This window comes from Bufo bufo, chromosome 3, assembly GCF_905171765.1.
Source record: "Bufo bufo chromosome 3, aBufBuf1.1, whole genome shotgun sequence".
Classification (NCBI taxonomy): Eukaryota; Metazoa; Chordata; class Amphibia; order Anura; family Bufonidae; genus Bufo; species Bufo bufo.
This window is the reverse complement of record NC_053391.1, coordinates 594,574,717-594,593,246: the sequence shown is the minus strand read 5'-3', so window position 1 is coordinate 594,593,246 and position 18,530 is coordinate 594,574,717. Positions and strand designations below refer to the sequence as shown.

At 47.7% G+C, this 18,530-nt stretch overlaps 1 protein-coding gene across 1 annotated transcript in view; it reads right to left on the bottom strand.

Annotated features, from left to right (window-relative positions):
* The window catches only part of TMEM106C (transmembrane protein 106C), a 47,084-nt gene extending 30,998 nt beyond the window's left edge, over nucleotides 1–16,086 (bottom strand). The window contains exons 1-2 of the mRNA XM_040425884.1: nucleotides 15,962–16,086; nucleotides 11,297–11,511 (exon numbers count right to left, since the gene is read on the bottom strand). Coding sequence (XP_040281818.1) covers nucleotides 11,297–11,495 — 199 coding nt within the window. The 5' untranslated portion in view covers nucleotides 11,496–11,511; nucleotides 15,962–16,086. The remainder of the gene's footprint in view (nucleotides 1–11,296; nucleotides 11,512–15,961) is intronic.
* Nucleotides 16,087–18,530: the final 2,444 nt, after the last annotated feature.

Genomic DNA, 18,530 nt, shown 5'->3' with positions numbered 1-18,530 from the left:
GAAGGACAATTTCTTCAATGATATGGAAGTCAGAGACCACCTTCGGGAGAAGAAGGAATGGGCCGGAGAACCGCCTTATCCTTGTGAAGAACCAGGAAGGGTTTCCTGCAAGAGAGCGCCCCCAACTCGGACACCTGTCTGATGGATGTGATAGCCACAAGAAAAAACTACCTTCTAGGACAGGAGCCGGAGTGAGATCTCCCGCAAGGGCTCAAAGGGAGAAGACTGGAAACGCTGAGAACTATATACAGATCCCAACGCGGCAAAGGACGGTATGGAGGAACCGTATGTGCCACTCCCTGAAGGAAGGTCTCCATGGGCACCAGAGGACGCTGGAAAGCTGCCCCAGGACAGAAGTGCCAACACCTGACCCATCAAGGAACTAAGGGCTAAACCAAGGTCCAACCCAGATTGTAGAAAGGATAGGACCGTGGGGAGAGAAAAAACGGAGTGAGGGGATGTCCCGGCTTTCACAGAAGCCCAGAAAGGATCTCCAGGTCCTATAATAGATCCTGGGCGATGCAGGCTTCCAGGCCCGAATCCTAGTGCGGATGACGTCCGCCGAAAACCCTCTCCGCGTCAGAATGGCGGTTTCAACAGCCACGCCGTCATCTAAATGCTGATGTAAGACTAGACCCGGTGAAAGAAGGTCGCCTCTGAGTGGCAGTGACCAAGGGACGTCTCCTAAAAGGAGAACGAGGTCGGCGTGACGGGGCCAATCCGGAGCGACAAGGATTTGTCGGAATGCCCTCCATCTTGATCTTCTGTAGAAGCCTGGGTAGGAGGGGGAAGGGGATAAAAAACACGTAGGGAGGAAGAACTTCCGTCAAGGAGATATCAGGGCGTCCACGCCGCATACTTCCGGAACTCTTGCTCGGGAGAGAAAGGTGGGAAGCTTTCATGTAGATACCGTTAGCACACCCGGACCAATGGAATGAGTCCCTGTAGAAGGAGGGATGTGGATGGCACCACAGCCCACCAGTCGGGACCGGAGCGTGCCTGGAAATGGAAGGCCACCAAACGAATACCCTGTGCAAATGCAGATGAGGGAAGGTAGTAACGTAGGAACTACCAAGGCATGCGGGGTGGCTATGAACCATGAGCCAGTGGAGGAAAAAAAGACAGGAGAAGAATAGGCTAGGACTTAAGCCCATTCCCCGTCTGAGACCGGCACTATACAGAAGTAGCCAAGGATTAAAGGGCTTCTGTCACCCCACTAAAGTGATTTTATTTTTTTTGGGCTAGTTAAATTAGTTATATTGCGATATATGAAAATATAATGGTGTTACTTACTTTGATCCAGCAGTTTCTTCCAAAAACGAAGTTTTATAATATGTAAATTAGGTCTCTACCAGCAAGTTGGGCGGCTACTTGCTGGTAGCTGCTGCAGAAAACCGCCCCCCTCGTCGTGTTGATTGACAGGGCCAGCCGGGATCTCCTCCTCCGGCCAGCCCTGTCGGCATTTCAAAAATCGCGCGCCTGTGTTCATTCGGCGCAGGCGCTCTGAGATGAGGAGGCTTGTCTCCTCAGCACTCCCTCAGTGCGCCTGCGCCGATGACGTCTTCTATTTCGGTAATGTCATCGGCGCACTGAGGGAGTGCTGAGGAGACGAGCCTCCTCATCTCAGAGCGCCTGCGCTGAATGAACACAGGCGCGCGATTTTTGAAATGCCGACAGGGCTGGCCGGAGGAGGAGATCCCGGCTGGCCCTGTCAAATCAACACGACGAGGGGGCGGTTTTCTGCAGCAGCTACCAGCAAGTAGCCGCCCTACTTGCTGGTAGAGACCTAATTTACATATTATAAAACTTCGTTTTTGGAAGAAACTGCTGAATCAAAGTAAGTAAGACCATTATATTTTCATATATCGCAGGATAAGTAATTTAACTAGCCCAAAAAAAAAAAAATATCACTTTAGTGGGGTGACAGAAGCCCTTTAATCGCCTCCGGACCGCCTAACGCAGGATCGCGTTCCGGAGGCGGCAGCGCTGCGCAGATTCACGCATATACGCGTCATCTCGCGAGACGCGAGATTTCGCTCAAAGCCGGCCCGCACATGCGCATCGCGGGCCGGCAAAATTTAAAGAACAAGTTCGTCACCAGCCTGCCAGCAACGATCATTGGCTGGCAGGCTGACGATTTTCAAAAAATCCAATCACAAGCCATATAACAGATCATATTAGTAAATATGATCTATTATATGGCTTCTCTGCTCCTCTGCTGGTCCTTTTCGTCGGTTGGATCCAGCAGAGGAGCAGACTTCACAGTGAGTAGCACCAACACTACACCTTAGCCCCAGATCACCCCCCTGCACCCCAATTAACCCTTTGATCACCCCTTTGATCGCCCCTGTCAATCACTAGTGAAAGACAAAAAGTGATCAGTGTAAACTGTCACTTTTTTTTCCCACTAGTATTGACTGTTAGGTTTTAGGGATAGTTTAGCGTCAGTTAGCGCTCCACCCCACCGCACCGCAGTCACTTATTCGCTGATTAGCGTATCGCTAATCAGCATTTGTACTTTTATAGTATCTGTAAGTGATCAAAACTGCTCACGGTCAGATCTATAATAGTATTAGTGTCACCTTAGTTCTCCCTCCACCCAAAACGCAGTGTTTGCCCGATCAGGCCTGATCGGTCGCCCACACGTGCGTTCACCCACGCCCGCCCCGCCGCAGTGACAAAAAATATATATTTTTTGATCACTGCACATTCACTTTACACGCACTGCGGCGATAAAAAAAATCAGTTGATATTTTTTAATCAACCACAGTGGCCTCCGGTACTTCGCTAGCCTCCCCTTTGTAAGACGGGTTTGCTTTTTTTCTTGGGTAGTCTCAGGGAATACCCCTAAATTTAGTAGTCCAAAATGTCAAACAGGGGGTATTCTTCTGAAGAGGCCTACAGGATTCTGACCCAGTCGGATGAGGAATGGGAACCCTCATATGACGAATCTAGCGGGTCAGAATATGAACCTGTGGAAAGCAGTGGCTCTCTGACCCAAAGTTCGGACGAGGAGGTGGAGGTCCCTGATAGAACCAGGCGTACCCGGCCCCGTGTCGCTAGACCACAGGTTATGCAGGATCCGCTTCAAGAGCAGCAGAGTGGGGCTGTCGCTGCCGGATCACGTGGTGAGGCATACACCAGCAGCGCAGCCCTCCCTGGACCTAGTACCAGCACTGCCGTACAACATGGTGACGTGGCGAGCACCAGAAGGGCAGTTGAAGCTGGTACGGTGGCACGTGCAATAGTTACCCCGTCGCAGCCACTGCACAGACAGGCCCGTAGAGCCCCTAGAATCCCTGAGGTGCTGGCAAACCCTGATTGGCAGTCACCAACTTCAGCCGCACCTGTAGTTCCCCCTTTCACCGCCCAGTCTGGAGTTCGGGTTGAGACGGCTCATATCGGTCAGGCCCTGGGATTTTTTGAGCTGTTCTTGACTGCGGAGCTCTTGGACTTAGTCGTGGCAGAGACAAACCGGCATGCCACACAATTTATGTCCGCCAACCCGGGAAGCTATTATGCCCAGCCTTTCCAAGTTTCCGAAATTAAAATTTTTCTGGGCCTTCTCCTCAACATGGGTCTAACTAAAAAGCATGAATTGCGGTCATATTGGTCCACGCACCCGATTCATCACATGCCCATGTTCTCTGCTGCTATGTCCAGGGCACGATTTGAGGCCATCCTCCGTTTCCTGCATTTTAGCGACAACACCACCTCCCGTCCCAGAGGCCACCCAGCTTTTGACTGGCTCCACAAAATTCGGCCCCGCATAGACCACTTCAACCAGAAATTTGCAGATTTGTATACCCCCGAGCAAAACATCTGCGTAGACGAGTCCCTAATACATTTTACCGGGCGCCTTGGCTTCAAACAATACATCCCAAGCAAGCGTGCCCGGTATGGGGTCAAATTGTATAAGCTCTGTGAAAGGGCCACAGGCTATACCCACAAATTTCGGATCTATGAGGGAAAAGATCAGACCCTGGAGCCGGTCGGTTGCCCTGACTACCTGGGGAGCAGTGGGAAGACAGTCTGGGACTTGGTGTCACCCTTATTTGGCAAGGGGTACCATCTTTATGTGGACAATTTCTACACAAGTGTGGCCCTCTTTAGGCATTTGTTTCTAGAACGGATTTGCGCCTGTGGCACCGCGCGAACTAGTCGCGTGGGCTTCCCCCAACGGCTCGTTACCACCCGTCTTGCAAGGGGTGAGAGGGCTGCCTGTGTAACGAAGAACTGCTCGCGGTGAAATGAAGAGACAAGCGTGACGTTTACATGCTCTCCTCCATTCACGCAGACACGACAATCCAAATTGAGCGAGCAACCCGTGTCATTGAAAAGCCCCTCTCAGTCCACGACTATAATTTGCTCATGGGAGGGGTGGACTTCAATGACCAGATATTGTCTCCGTATTTAGTTTCTCGACGCACCAGACGCTGGTATAAGAAGGTGTCTGTATATTTGATTCAATTGGCTCTGTACAATAGTTTTGTTCTCTACAGTAAGGCTGGGAGAACAGGATCCTTCCTCAAATTCCAGGAAGAGATCATCGAGAACCTCCTGTATCCAGAAGGTTCCGTGGCCCCATCCACCAGTGTAGTTAGCCGTCTACACGAGCGACATTTCCCCAGTGTCGTTCCTGGTACCTCAACCCAACCGTCACCCCGAAAAAGATGTCGTGTCTGTAGCAGGAGTGGAATAAGGCGTGACACCCGCTATTTCTGTCCTGACCACCCTGCCCTATGCTTTGGTGATTGTTTCCGAAAGTACCACACACAGGTACACTTAGCATAGGGATTGCATCTCACAGGACAGGTAAACAGGGCTATTAGGGCCCTTTTACTCACAGCTGCTGCAAACCTCTCCTTTCACCTGGGATAAAGTGCATAACGTACTTCGCCACATTTTTGGGCGATTTGCACATTGTCCCATGGGGAAGGAGAGGTTTGTTCTATAAAAGGTAAAAAAAACTAAACAAAACAAAAAAATACCGGTAAGTAAAAAAGTTAACGTTCAGTTAAAAAAGTTAAAAAAAGTTTATATGTTTGGTTCAAAAGTTAATAAATTTATTGCGTTGCGGCCTGGTTTTTTCTATTTATTTTTTTTTTACCTTCCAGGTGGAGCAACCGATCGACTAGCTGCAGCACTGATGTGCATTCGGACAGAAGCATTGCGCTGCTGTCAGATTACACGCAAGTCAGTGTATGCGGCGCTGCAAGACGAGATTTCTCCTCTGCAGTAAAAGATACGTTTGCCGAGGCATATGAGCTGAGGAGGTGGCGGTGTTCATATGCTTTGGCAAACACTTTGTATATATATAAAAAAAAAATCCCGGCAAGGATTTATTCATCCACATCGATTGATGTGAATGGAGAAATCTGGTTTGCCAGGGCATACGAGCTAAGTGGGTATGGATGTTGGGCGGAGCTCCTATATCCTGGCAGACGCCTTTCCCCTCCTTTTTCTTTTTTTGGCAGAGATTTTTTCATCCACATTGATCGATGCGAATGAAGAAATCTGTGCCGTTCATTTTTTTCTTTCAGCCCAGAGGCTGAACGGAAACAAAAAATCTCATTACCTGTATGCTCAATATAAGGAGAATAGCAGAAACTCCTAATGCTGGGCATACATGTAATGATTGCGGAGACCCTCAAATGCCAGGGCAGTACAAACACCCCACAAATGACCCCAATTTGGGAAGAAGACACCCCAAGGTATTTGCTGAGGGGCTTATTGAGTCCATGAAAGATTGAAATTTTTGTCCCAAGTTAGCGGAAAGGGAGACTTTGTGAGAAAAAAAAAATATCAAAAAAATCAATTTCTGCTAACTCGTGCCAAATTTTTTTTTTTTCTATGAACTCGCCATGCCCCTCATTGAATACCTTGGGGTGTCTTCTTTCCAAAATGGGGTCACATGTGGGGTATTTATACTGCCCTGGCATTTTAGGGGCCCCAAAGCGTGAGAAGAAGTCTGGTATCCAAATGTCTAAAAATGCCCTCCTAAAAGGAATTTGGGCCCCTTTGCCCACCTAGGCTGCAAAAAAGTGTCACACATGTGGTATCTCCGTATTCAGGAGAAGTTGGGGAATGTGTTTTGGGGTGTCATTTTACATATACCCATGCTGGGTGAGAGAAATATCTTGGCAAAAGACAACTTTTCCCATTTTTTTATACAAAGTTGGCATTTGACCAAGATATTTATCTCACCCAGCATGGGTATATGTAAAATGACACCCCAAAACACATTCCCCAACTTCTCCTGAATACGGAGATACCACATGTGTGACACTTTTTTGCAGCCTAGGTGGGCAAAGGGGCCCACATTCCAAAGAGCACCTTTTGGATTTCACCGACCATTTATTACAGAATTTGATTTCAAACTCCTTACCACACATTTGGGCCCCTAGAATGCCAGGGCAGTATAACTACCCCACAAGTGACCCCATTTTGGAAAGAAGACACCCCAAGATATTCGCTGATGGGCATAGTGAGTTCATGGAAGTTTTTATTTTTTGTCACAAGTTAGTGGAATATGAGACTTTGCCAAAAAAAAAAATCATCATTTTCCGCTAACTTGTGACAAAAAATAAAAAGTTCTATGAACTCACTATGCCCATCAGCGAATACCTTAGGGTGTCTACTTTCCGAAAAGGGGTCATTTGTGGGGTGTTTGTACTGTCTGGGCATTGTAGAACCTCAGGAAACATGACAGGTGCTCAGAAAGTCAGAGCTGCTTCAAAAAGCGGAAATTCACATTTTTGTACCATAGTTTGTAAACGCTATAACTTTTACCCAAACCATTTTTTTTTTTTACCCAAACATTTTTTTTTTTATCAAAGACATGTAGAACAATAAATTTAGAGCAAAATTTATATATGGATCTCGGTTTTTTTGCAAAATTTTACAACTGAAAGTGAAAAATGTCATTTTTTTGCAAAAAAAAATCGTTAAATTTCGATTAACAACAAAAAAAGTTAAAATGTCAGCAGCAATGAAATACCACCAAATGAAAGCTCTATTAGTGAGAAGAAAAGGAGGTAAAATTCATTTGGGTGGTAAGTTGCATGACCGAGCAATAAACGGTGAAAGTAGTGTAGGTCAGAAGTGTAAAAAGTGGCTTGGTCTTTCAGGGTGTTTAAGCTATGGGGGCTGAGGTGGTTAAGTGGCTGTGCAAAAACTCCGCCTGAGGAGGAAGCCAGGCAAGGGGAGTCACACTGTATTGCTAGCCCCATACCCCAGCAGAGGAGGGAGCCACCTGCAGATGCCACCGAATTCAGTGCTAGAAGAGTCCGCCACCTGACGAAAGAGCTGTGCAGTAAGAACCCAAGTATGTAGTAGTAACGCAATACCGCTCCTACAGTAGTAGCCAGCGCTTGCCCCGTCAGCGCAAAACTGAGGGGGAGGCCTGAGACTATCCGTAGAAGCCACGTAACATACAGCCCCAGTTAAGTAGAGCTAACCTTAAAAACTCTACCTGGAAGGGCGCTGAACAGGAGCAACTGCCAAGCTAGCGCCAAGGTAGGACCCTTATCTGAGGGGGATGTCCCACTGCAGCGACCACGAACTCGAGCATTAGCGAAAAGCTGCACCTTTGGAGGAGAACCAGAGTGCCCGCATAACCACTTTCCAAAAGAAGGAGGAGTGGTGGATAGAGAATACAGAGTCAGTGAAACATCGACTCGCTGGAACGTACTCACCATATATGTGCAATGGTGTACGCACCACCTATTGATGCGGACAATATCATGACCGACTGTAACAATGGAGGCCCATGGAGATGGGGGGTCTCTAGGACACATAAGTGATGCTAGGTAACCCCCTGAGAAGACAGGGGATGTTATAATCATGCCCAAAACCAGCACCAAAAAGAAAAGAAGGATACAATGAGGAATAGCCACCATATCCACTGGCGGCCCCCATATACAACTAGAGTAAGAGTACCGGGCACCCGCGGGTACCTACTGTGCCACGCCCCCTTGTGAAATAAGCAAAGGAACCTAGAGCCGTGGCGCAGTTGAATTGCAGCATCCGAAGATGTTTAGTTATTCCCCCACTAGTAGATCACTTGTGGAAGGGGGTAATGCAACAGGAAGCACGATGATGTGCACCACTCCGCCTATGGAAGAATAGCGCGACAGTCGGGACCGTATCCAATGGTGGTGCAATTACCCTACCTATGGAAGGTGGAATGCATATGGCAAGTACTTAAGCCAGTGGTAGGGAAAATACTACACCTATGAAGGGGGTTAATGCCCATGACGAGAACTAGTGCATATGGAGAGTCCTGTACCCCGTGGGAGTGCAATTATTGCACCTAAGTAAGGGGGTAATGCATACAGCACATATTGTAACCAGTGATAATGTAATCGCGCCACCTATGGAAGGGGCTAATGCATACGGCAGGTACTGAACCTAGTGGAGATGCAATTCCGCCACCTACAGAAGGGGGTAAGTAGACGTCCGGCACTGAAACCAGTATGGCATTGGACGATGTATAAGGCAAGTACTGTATCCCGAAGTAGTGCAAGTACTCCGCCTATGGAAAGGGGTAACGCATACGACAAGTACTGCTGGCCACCGTAGACGCAATCTTGGGAGATTGCTTCGGATTCATGTCAGGGTCTGAATCAGTGATTCCCCCCCTCCCCATCCCCCCAGAAGGACCCTCTCTTGTGAGGGAGGGTGTGTCTGAGCGTGAACCAGGGAGTAAGGGTGGGGGTGCGGAGATATTCGAGGAGAAAAGATGGGCTGTGGTCCGCTCACGCGTAGGTCTACCCCTCAGAATCTCACCCATGGCAGTTGCGGACTGCGCAGGTGGGGATTTATCAACCAAACTACTCAGGGGGTGGAATGGGAACTTCTAGAGGTCTCTCCACCGGATTGCACAGGCGGTGCATTATCAATCAAACGACTCCGGAGGGTGGATTGGGAATGTCAGAGGTCCTTTATTGAATTGCGCCAGCGGAGAATTATCAACCAAACGACCCCAGAGGGTGGATTGGGAAGTTCCAGCGGTCCCCCACTGGATTGCGCAGGCGGTGCATTATCAACCAAACGACCCAGGAGGGTGGATTAGGAATACCAGAGGTTCTCCACTGTATTGCGGAGGTGGAAATTATCAATCAAACAGCCCCGGAGGACGGATTGGAATCTTTTAGAGGTCCTTCACTGGATTGCGCAGGTGGAAATTATCAACCAAACGACCCAGAGGGTGGATTGGGAATACTTCAGCTGTCCTCCACGGGATTTGCGAAGGTGGAGAATTATCAAACAAACGGCCCCGGAGGGCAGATTGGGAACTATGAGAGGTCCTCCTTATCTGAGATAGGACACGGCCCAATGTGGTACCACACAGACAGGGTGGTCATGCAGTAGTGACTGCTGAGGAGGGGGACCCGTTTGGCGCACATCTTTTTTTTTTTTTATAAAACTAAGATGCCGGCCTCAAATGCACAAGAGGCAGGAAAGGGTTAAATTCCTCCACATTACTAACCTTGCACTAGGAGTAGATCCCCAGATATGCCGGCCTAAAGAGGTGGCTGGGCAGGAAGGGTTAAGGCCATTTTGAGGACTGGGCGATCCAAGCCCCGAGCACAGTCGATTACGGCATTGCGATCTAAGCACAGCCGATTACGGCATTGCGATCTAAGCACAGCCGATTACGGCATTGCGATCTAAGCACAGCCGATTACGGCATTGCGATCTAAGCACAGCCGATTACGGCATTGCGATCTAAGCACAGCCGATTACGGCATTGCGATCTAAGCACAGCCGATTACGGCATTGCGATCTAAGCACAGCCGATTATGGCATTGCTAGCACCTGCATTGGCGGTACCACAGAGACCAGAGCAGCGCGAAATGCACCCGCCCGGCAACGGAAGGGGGCTCCACCCCGCGGGCTGGATGGACACCAGCGCAGGCCGGAACACCGTTGCGGAGCTGGCCGAACTCATGGCTTTTAACCCCCTCCGGAGCAGCGCGCCCGGCGTCTGCTCCTGAAATGGGTGGATAATGTGGTAGGTGCAGTCTCAGGAAGTGATGCCTCCTGTCGCGGAGCGGGAGCCTCCTGCGCTCCCCTCTGTGCATGTGTGACTAAAATAAAAAATCTTCAGGAGCTACCTTACAGAGCATGGAGGTCTTGCCTCCTATTGACACTAGAAAAAACTGCAGCTCTCTCTCCAGGCTGGAGGGGGTATAGCTGCCAGGGGAGGAGCTAACAGCTTTATCTAGTGTCAATGCCTCCTAGAGGACATGGCTATACCCACGGTTCCTGTGTCCCCCAATGAATATGGGCAATAAATAAATAAATCCATTTCTTTCATAAAAAGTGGTTTTAGTTTGTAAAAGTAGTAAAAAAATAAAATAACCCCCGCTATGGTATTGCATTGTGTTCGCCTGTGTAACAGAGATAAAATGCTATTTACACTGCTCCGTGAACGTATAAAAAACACAAAAGATAACAGAATTGTTCCTACCCCCCCCACCCCCAAAAGAAAAAAAAAAAAGAAAAATTAAATCAGTAAGTCCCAAGTACTCCAAAATGTTATCATTAAATCAGTAAGTCAAAAGACAAGCCTGTGTATGGCTACATCGGCAGGGAATGCGACAACGTGAAAAACAAGTAATAAAACAAAACTACATATATTTGGTATCGCCATAATCATACTGACCCACACAGCAAAAGGAACTGGTAATTATGTCACACGGAAAATGTCCTTAATTTAAAAGTGCAAAGAACCAATAGTAGATTTTTTTTCCATTACGACACGCCAAAATAATAAGAGTTAATCAATATTTTATATTTACACCAAAATGATGTTCCGTCAAACTACAACTCAACCAAAAAATAAGTCATCGTCAGAAAAAAAAAAAATCTAAAATCAATAATCGTTCCTAAATTGAAAATAACCACCCAGGGCTAGGAGGGTGAGCAAAGCATCATTTAATACCTTATTTTCCTATCGTTCAATTTATTTTTTAATTTCTCTTCAAAATTTTCGTGTGCAGATCCCAAGTAACAGTAATCTAATGCCTAGGTCTGTACATTTCACCCCCCCATACACAGATTTCTGTGCCAACTGCTTATGTTTCTGCCTCTGTCACGTAAAGACTGTGTTACGACAATTTCCTGTCACCCTGCAACGATCCGGTGAAGCCACCGACTTACTACAGGCGCTCTTACCGGCTAGCCTCACACACAGTATGTGGGTGCAATGGAAATCATTTGATTGTGGCAGCTTCCTGGGAGAAACTTTGGATAAATCAGGAAAATACATGGGGAAGGGGGGCGATACCTGTTGGAATGCACCCAGTTCCTTGGCAAGACGGGCACGTAATGCTGTCACGTCCTGTAAACTCGACATAGGGAAACTGAGCAATGTCTTCTTCTCTGTCCTTTCCATCCAACAAATCGTCATCATCCTCAACATGCGAGCTGCCCGCCGGCCTCGAAGCGCTCACGTGGCCGGTATAGGCGGACATAATGGAGCCCATATTCTGTGTTCAGCATCTGATAAAAAATATAAATTGTGTTAAGCGCCGTCACAAAAAGACACGACTTGTACAGCCTAAGGCAAACAGCGGGTCCGCAATAATGCCCCCCTCGTCACGGATGTGGACCCATTCACTCGAATGGGTCCACAATAAGGAAGGTTGGTGCCGACCGGAGGATCTGAATCCCACGGAAGCACTACGGAGTGCTGAATGGGTGTGGATCCGTCGCGGCAGCCGCATGGGTGGCGTCCGTGCATTGGGGACCGCAAATTACGGCCGTATGAATAAGCCCTAACAAGCAATCAAATAAGCACATACATGCAGGGGCGCAGCTAAAGTCTCATGGGCCCCGGTGCAACAGTTCAGCTCGGGCACTGAGGGAAGGGGGCAGGGAAGCACACGGCCTTCGTGCTGCCTGAGGCAAAAATTGAAACGGCGCACCCCCCTTCCCCCATGGCAAATTCTTAACCTAAAGCCTCATGCAGACATCCGTGGAACACGGTCCGTGAGACACCGGACTGGCATTGACAACCAATGACGCCGTGCGCGCCTGCAATGCCAGTCTGGTATTTCACGGACCGTGTTCCACGGATGTCTGCATGAGGCTTAACCCATTCCCTCCAGCCAGAGGTGTAACTTGAAGATTACAGAGCCCTCCCAGCATGCACTTTCTATCATACCGGTGTCATCTAATGTGGCACAAGGGTAATTGGGCCCCCTCAGGCTCCTGGGCCCGGTAGCGGCTTCTACCTCTGCACCCCCTATAGTTACGCCCCTGGCATACATGGTATTAAGAGATTAAACAGCAGCAGAGACAGAAAGAACGAGTGCTATGCCAAGTCAGCACATCTTACACAATGAACAAACCCAACACCCCGAGTGCAGAGCTACAGGGAGAAGTAAAGGGAACTGAATCTCACTGAGGCTGGATCCACCATGCACCGCCAACGTCTGAGCACGGATATTATAGAGCAGGGGTGCACAACCTTTTTTGGTCTGGGGGCCGCATTGTCACATCGCTCTATTTCAAGGGGCCGCAAATAAAAAATGTTGATTGGCACTCATCTGCCTATTACACAAGCCAGTGCAAAGTGACTGGGGAGGAGTGATCGCTGCCACAGTCGTTCCATCTTCATTTAGATTACACAGGGAGATGTGCTGCAGATAATCCTACATCTTTCATCCTGATAAAATATGCAAATCAGCCGACAAATGAGCAATTCCTTGTTTATCGACTGATCAGCTGAAGGATTATACCGGCCAGATATAAGCGCTCCTATGAACACTTGTTCCCAGTAATTGGCCCAAATATCGTGCTGCAGCATAGCCCCTTAAACCGAAGAGTTATACTTACCTGCTCCTCGCCACTCCGGTCCTTCGAACTGCCTCCGCTGTTTACACCTGGCAGTGCATTGACATAGTCATACACCACTCCAGACAATGACTGGCTTACGCGGTGATGTGGCCACAAGCAACGTGTCACTGTTGAAGCCAGTCATTGACTGGAGCCGTGCAAGTGACCATGGCCATGCACTGTCAGGTGTAAACAGAGTAGGAACCGGAAGAGGGAGGCAGCGGGGGCAGCGCAGAGGACCAGAGCGGAGTGGAGCAGGTAATTATGAATCTTCTATTTCAGAGGCCATGCTGCAGTTGCTGTTAAAAATCATTTTTATCAGAAAAGTGGCAACATTTCCTTCCATCCTGCCTCCTATTTATAAATCGTTTTCCTTCACTGCAGAGGACGGAGCTCACTGGTTATTACCATTTCCTGCCAATCCCAAACATTACCTTGCTGGTGGGAAAGGCGCCTATTGGTAACACTTGAATGACCAGGCCCGAAAAGGCCTTAGTGACCAAACACTTTTTTGTGATTTAGCGCGCGTGGTGGTTCAAATGGTTGTAACTATCTTATTTGTTGGACTACCAAAATAATTTTTGCAACAATTTTTATTTGGGGGAAACTGTACAAAACGTTTTTAAAAAGTATATATTTTTTCTAACTATAGCTCCTTATTCTTTAAATATGCAAACTGACACCAAAATAAATTATTATAATTAGTTCCCTATTTCGTGTAGGCCGTTTTGCTATATAATATGAAAAGTTTCACGTGAATGGGGTGGTAATGGTGACAGTTTTGATTGGTGTGGGTGTTTTTTCTTTTATGTATTTTTTTTTTTTTACTTAATATATTTCTGCTACATAATATGTCCCCCAAGAGGTCATAAAAAGACCTTGGGGGACACTGTCACTTTTTTAAATTTTGCACTTTTTCCTTTAAATTTTTTACTTCTATTTGAAATGTATTAATATTTTATTGTATTATTTTTTCGAATATTTTTTATTTTTTAATTTTCTATAATTTTTTTTCAATATATTTTTGCCACATAATATGTCCCCCAAGAGGTCATGAAAAGACTGTTGTGGGACAGTAAACACTCTTTTATTAAGCACTTTTTCCTTTCTATTGTATTTTATTTATTTATTTTTTAAATAATTTTCTATTTTTTTGTGCCACATATTTTATTTCTCTTTTCTATTATTTATATTTTATTATATTTTTTATTTAGTTTTCAAATTTTTTAAAATCATTGTAGCTGTTTTTAAATATATTTTTACCACAATTTGTCCCCAAGAGGTCACTGAAAGACCTTTGGGAGACAGTAAGTGACTTTTTTTTGTACTATTTCCACTGTAACTGGAGCATCCAAAGGAGCCCCAGTTACAGGGAAACCAGCCTGCTGCGGAGGCTTTGTACCAGGGCAGCGCTCCTCTGTTCCCGAGACACCCAGCGATCACGTGATCGCTGGGTCCACGCTGAGAGCGCTCATAGAGGTGAAGGCAGAAGCGCTAATAAAGCGCTTCTGTCTTATCCTCGGCTTCCCCGCTCTCACTAATATCCGGGGACCCTTTTCGCTCCTGCTACAGTGCAAAAACTGTGATCCATCTGCTGTGCGGAGCTCTGTGCAGAAACACAGCTGATTGCAGGATCAGCGGTGTTTCTGCCCAGCAGGGCGGGGGCCGCAAACCACGGCTCTGGGGGCCGCATGCGGCCCGCGGGCCGCAGGTTGTGCACCCCTGTTATAGAGGATCATGGCCGAGATAATAGTTTTACTTTTAGAATTCGTCACCTCAGGTTTCCTGGGCAGTCGTGTATAGACCATACAGCGGGCACAGAGTAGCTGGCAGAGCATAACTTAGAGTAAATCTTTTTTATTGGTGTTTTCAATGGTTGGCAAATTGAGCCATAACTTAGAAGCGTAAACAGAGCTGGTCTGCGAAATGCCGACCCGCAAAAAAAAAAAAAAATGCCTTCCCTGTTGCATCAGTTTTTTATTTTTTGTGGACCCATGTGCGGACAAGAATAGGACATGCTGTATCGTTTTTGCGGGGCCGCGGAACGGACATACGGGTGCTGTCTGCATTTTTTGTGCCCTCATTGAATTGATTCACATCCGATCCACAAAAAATGGGGATGTGGAGCAAAAATAGGTTTGTGTTCATGAGCCCTAAAGCCATTAAAAATGTAAACACTAAAAAAAATGGACTTTAGCATGCGAGGGAAGACTCGCTCCGCACTGGAGGCAGCAAGACCTAACGCTCCCAGAGTCGTGGCACCCCAAGGCTGTGGGCTCTGCAGTGCCAAGCAAGTCTTCCCTATTGTGCAAGCGGAAGAGGGATTTTCTTTTTTTTTTCTTTTTGAGGGGTTGGAGGGTGGCATTAGTTTCGGCAATATAATTACTGAGGGCAAAACGGGGGTAAATTATATACACACTGAAAGTGCTGAGAGGCCAGTCCTTACACTGGGAGCACTATGGGGCCATTGGATGGCCAGGTGGGAACCATGCAGACTGAGGGCACTGGTTGGGATTTTAATTATAAAAAATCTTAGCAAATTCATCAGCTGGTAATCCAGGAAAAGCTATGGATGAGCAATCCTCAAGGGGCCCAGGGGGCCCTCGCCAACGGTTGCGCAGTTGCAGAAGTGGCTGCTAAGCTGAGAGTGGGGCTAATGGGGTGGAGCTTAGCAGTACAACTGGGGCCCCCAGACATAACATTGACTGGGGCCCCAGAAATATCAAATCCGCCCTGCTTACAGTTCTAGGGAAAAAAAACTGTGAAACTTAATAAATGACATTAACCAGTGAACCAGCAGCTTCCCGCATCGCTCACAGGTGCCATGTTGTCATCACGAGGTCACATGATCTAACCCCGTCACTGCATTGGTCTGAGCTGCGAAGAGGCCATGGACGCAGGATTTACAGGAGAAACTATTTAGTCCGTGTTACTTTAAATTAACCCTTCCTACACCTCCTTTTATTTCACATAGGAATTAGTGCTCTTCGAAAAAAAAAAAAAAAAAAAAAGACACGGCTGAGGCAATGCGCGAAGTGACGGGCAGCGCACTGTACCCTCAGACTGGCGGGTGACCGGAGGAACGCGGGAGGGGGGCAGCGCTGCCACTCACCTGCCGGCCAGCTGCAGGAGTGCCGGGAGCGCCCCAGGTGGTCAGGGGCCAGGAAACGCCGAGGCTTGGCTCACACCAGATAGATACAGCTGCCTAAAGGACCTGCGATGATGTGATCGTCACGTGATCGGTCACGTGTAGGGGAGGGGCCAAACTAATACGGCTTGTTTATGTGAAGAGTCAGGAAGTGGCGAGAGAACTCATTGGTGGGGGGGACTTACCAAACTGGTGTAACGGAAAACCTGTTTGGTTGCCCATAGCAACCAATCAGATTTCATCTTTCATTTTCCAGAGAATCTTATTGGTTGCTATGGGCAACTAAGGCTTCGTTCACAATCACATCACCGTTCAGCCTTTCAGTTCTCCTGCTCCATTTAGGGCTCTTTCACACCTGCGTTCGGGGCTCTATGCCGGAAGAATCCTGATCAGGCATATCCCCATGCATTCTGAATGGAGAGAAATCCGTTCAGGATGCATCAGGATGTCTTCAGTTCCGGAACGGAACGTTTTTTGGCCAGAGAAAATACCTCAGCATGCTGCGCTTTTTGCTCCGGCCAAAAATCCTGAAGACTTGCCGCAAGGACGGATCCGGAATTAATGCCCATTGAAAGGCATTGATCCGGATCCGGACTTAAGCTAAACGTCATTTCGGCGCATTGCCGGAGCCGACATTTAGCTTTTTCTGAATGGTTACCATGGCTGCCAGGACGCTAAAGTCCTGGCAGCCATGGTAAAGTGTAGCGGGGAGCGGGGGAGCAGCATACTTACCGTCCGTGCGGCTCCCGGGGCGCTCCAGAGTGACGTCAGGGCGCCCCAAGCGCATGGATCACATGATCGCATTGGACACGTCATCCATGCGCATGGGGCGCTCTGACGTCATTCTGGAGCGCCCCGGGAGCCGCACGGACTGTAAGTATACCGCTCCCCGCTCCTACTATGGCAACCAGGACTTTAATAGCGTCCTGGGTGCCATAGTAACACTGAAAGCATTTTGAAGACGGTTCCGTCTTCAAATGCTTTCAGTACACTTGCGTTTTTCCGGATCCGGAGTGTAATTCCGGAAGGTGGAGTACATGCCGGATCCGGACAACGCAAGTGTGAAAGTGGCCTTAGGACATAACTGAGCTGAACGGAACCTAAGGACCCCATAGACTATAATGGGGTCCATTAGGTTTCCACTCAGAAAATGATTTTGGAGGGAGACAGAAGTTGTGCGCGCAGGACTTTTGTCTCTGCTTCAAAAATCTTCCTCTGAACGGAAACCTAACGGACCCCATTATAGTCTATGGGGTCCTTAGGTTCCGTTCGGCTAAATTATGTGCCGAATCCGTCCTTTCCGTTCTCCTGCTCCTAAACAGAGCAGGAAAACGGAAAGGCTGAACCATGATGTTAACGAAGCCTTGGCCAGTTTTCATTTACACCAGTTTTGATAAATCTGCACCATTGTACCTCATGGTTGTTAGGGGGAAATATGGGGATGAGCTTACAACTCTGTTTATAAGATGCTTTCAGCAGAAGTGTGCATGTAGCAGAGCTCTGTGTGTTATGTGGAGGCAGTGAAGCTGACCATTCCAGGCATAGAAGGCCCCCCACTCCACCCCGGGAACGCCCTACTGTCTGGGAACACCCACTTATGGGGGGGGGGGGCGGGGTTGTGTTAGCCCTACCTATTTTGGGCTCGGGACAACGTGAATTTTGGGACTGACTCTAAAAATCAGGGACGGTCCTTTCAAATTCAGGACAGTTGGCAGCTATGAGCTGCTGGTAGGGTTAGAAGCAGTTATCACCCCGCCGTATTGTAAGGCTCACAGGATAGGTCTCAGAGGCTGCAGATTTGCCGTTGCAGATTTGTGGGCTTCACTTTGGCAGCGTATTACTGTACCAGCAAAGTGGTCACCACAATTTGACATTATAGACCGCTTACATAGCGCTGGTAGCATAACTATACATGAGTCAAATGGTACCTTTGTTGTGTTGTTCTGAAGCTTAACAGAGGCAAAATCACTGTTTTATTGATATGTAAATGAGGGCTCACAAGTACCCAGGGGCGGTGTTCGGGCTGTAAGTGCCCAGGGGCGGTGTTCGGGCTGTAAGTGCCCAGGCCGGTCTGTCTTCTTCTTACATAACTCCTTCCCAGCCTGTTGTTTGGCCCGCCCTGTAAGCCCCTTGCATCAGCCCCAGTGTACTGGCCAAGATCCAGCCGGCGGTGAACTGCGCACTCGTGGGATCTCGACCATTAAAAACATATGCAATATTTGCTAAATAACTATACAAGTGCATGAGAAATTGTTAAAGTACCATGTAGCATAGCAGGGCCCTTGCTATTATACAAAATACAATGAATAATAAAAACTACAAAAAATAAAAGAATAGACACAGATCTGTAGTAGTCTTGTGCGCCTCTATAGTAGTTAGGACAGCTCTGTGGTCACAGGTATTATACAGTCCTGATCAAAAGTTTAAGACCACTTGAAAAATGGCAAAAAAATCATATTTTACATTGTTGGATCTTAACAAGGTTCCAAGTAGAGCTTCAACATGCAACAAGAAGAAATGAGAGTGAGACAAA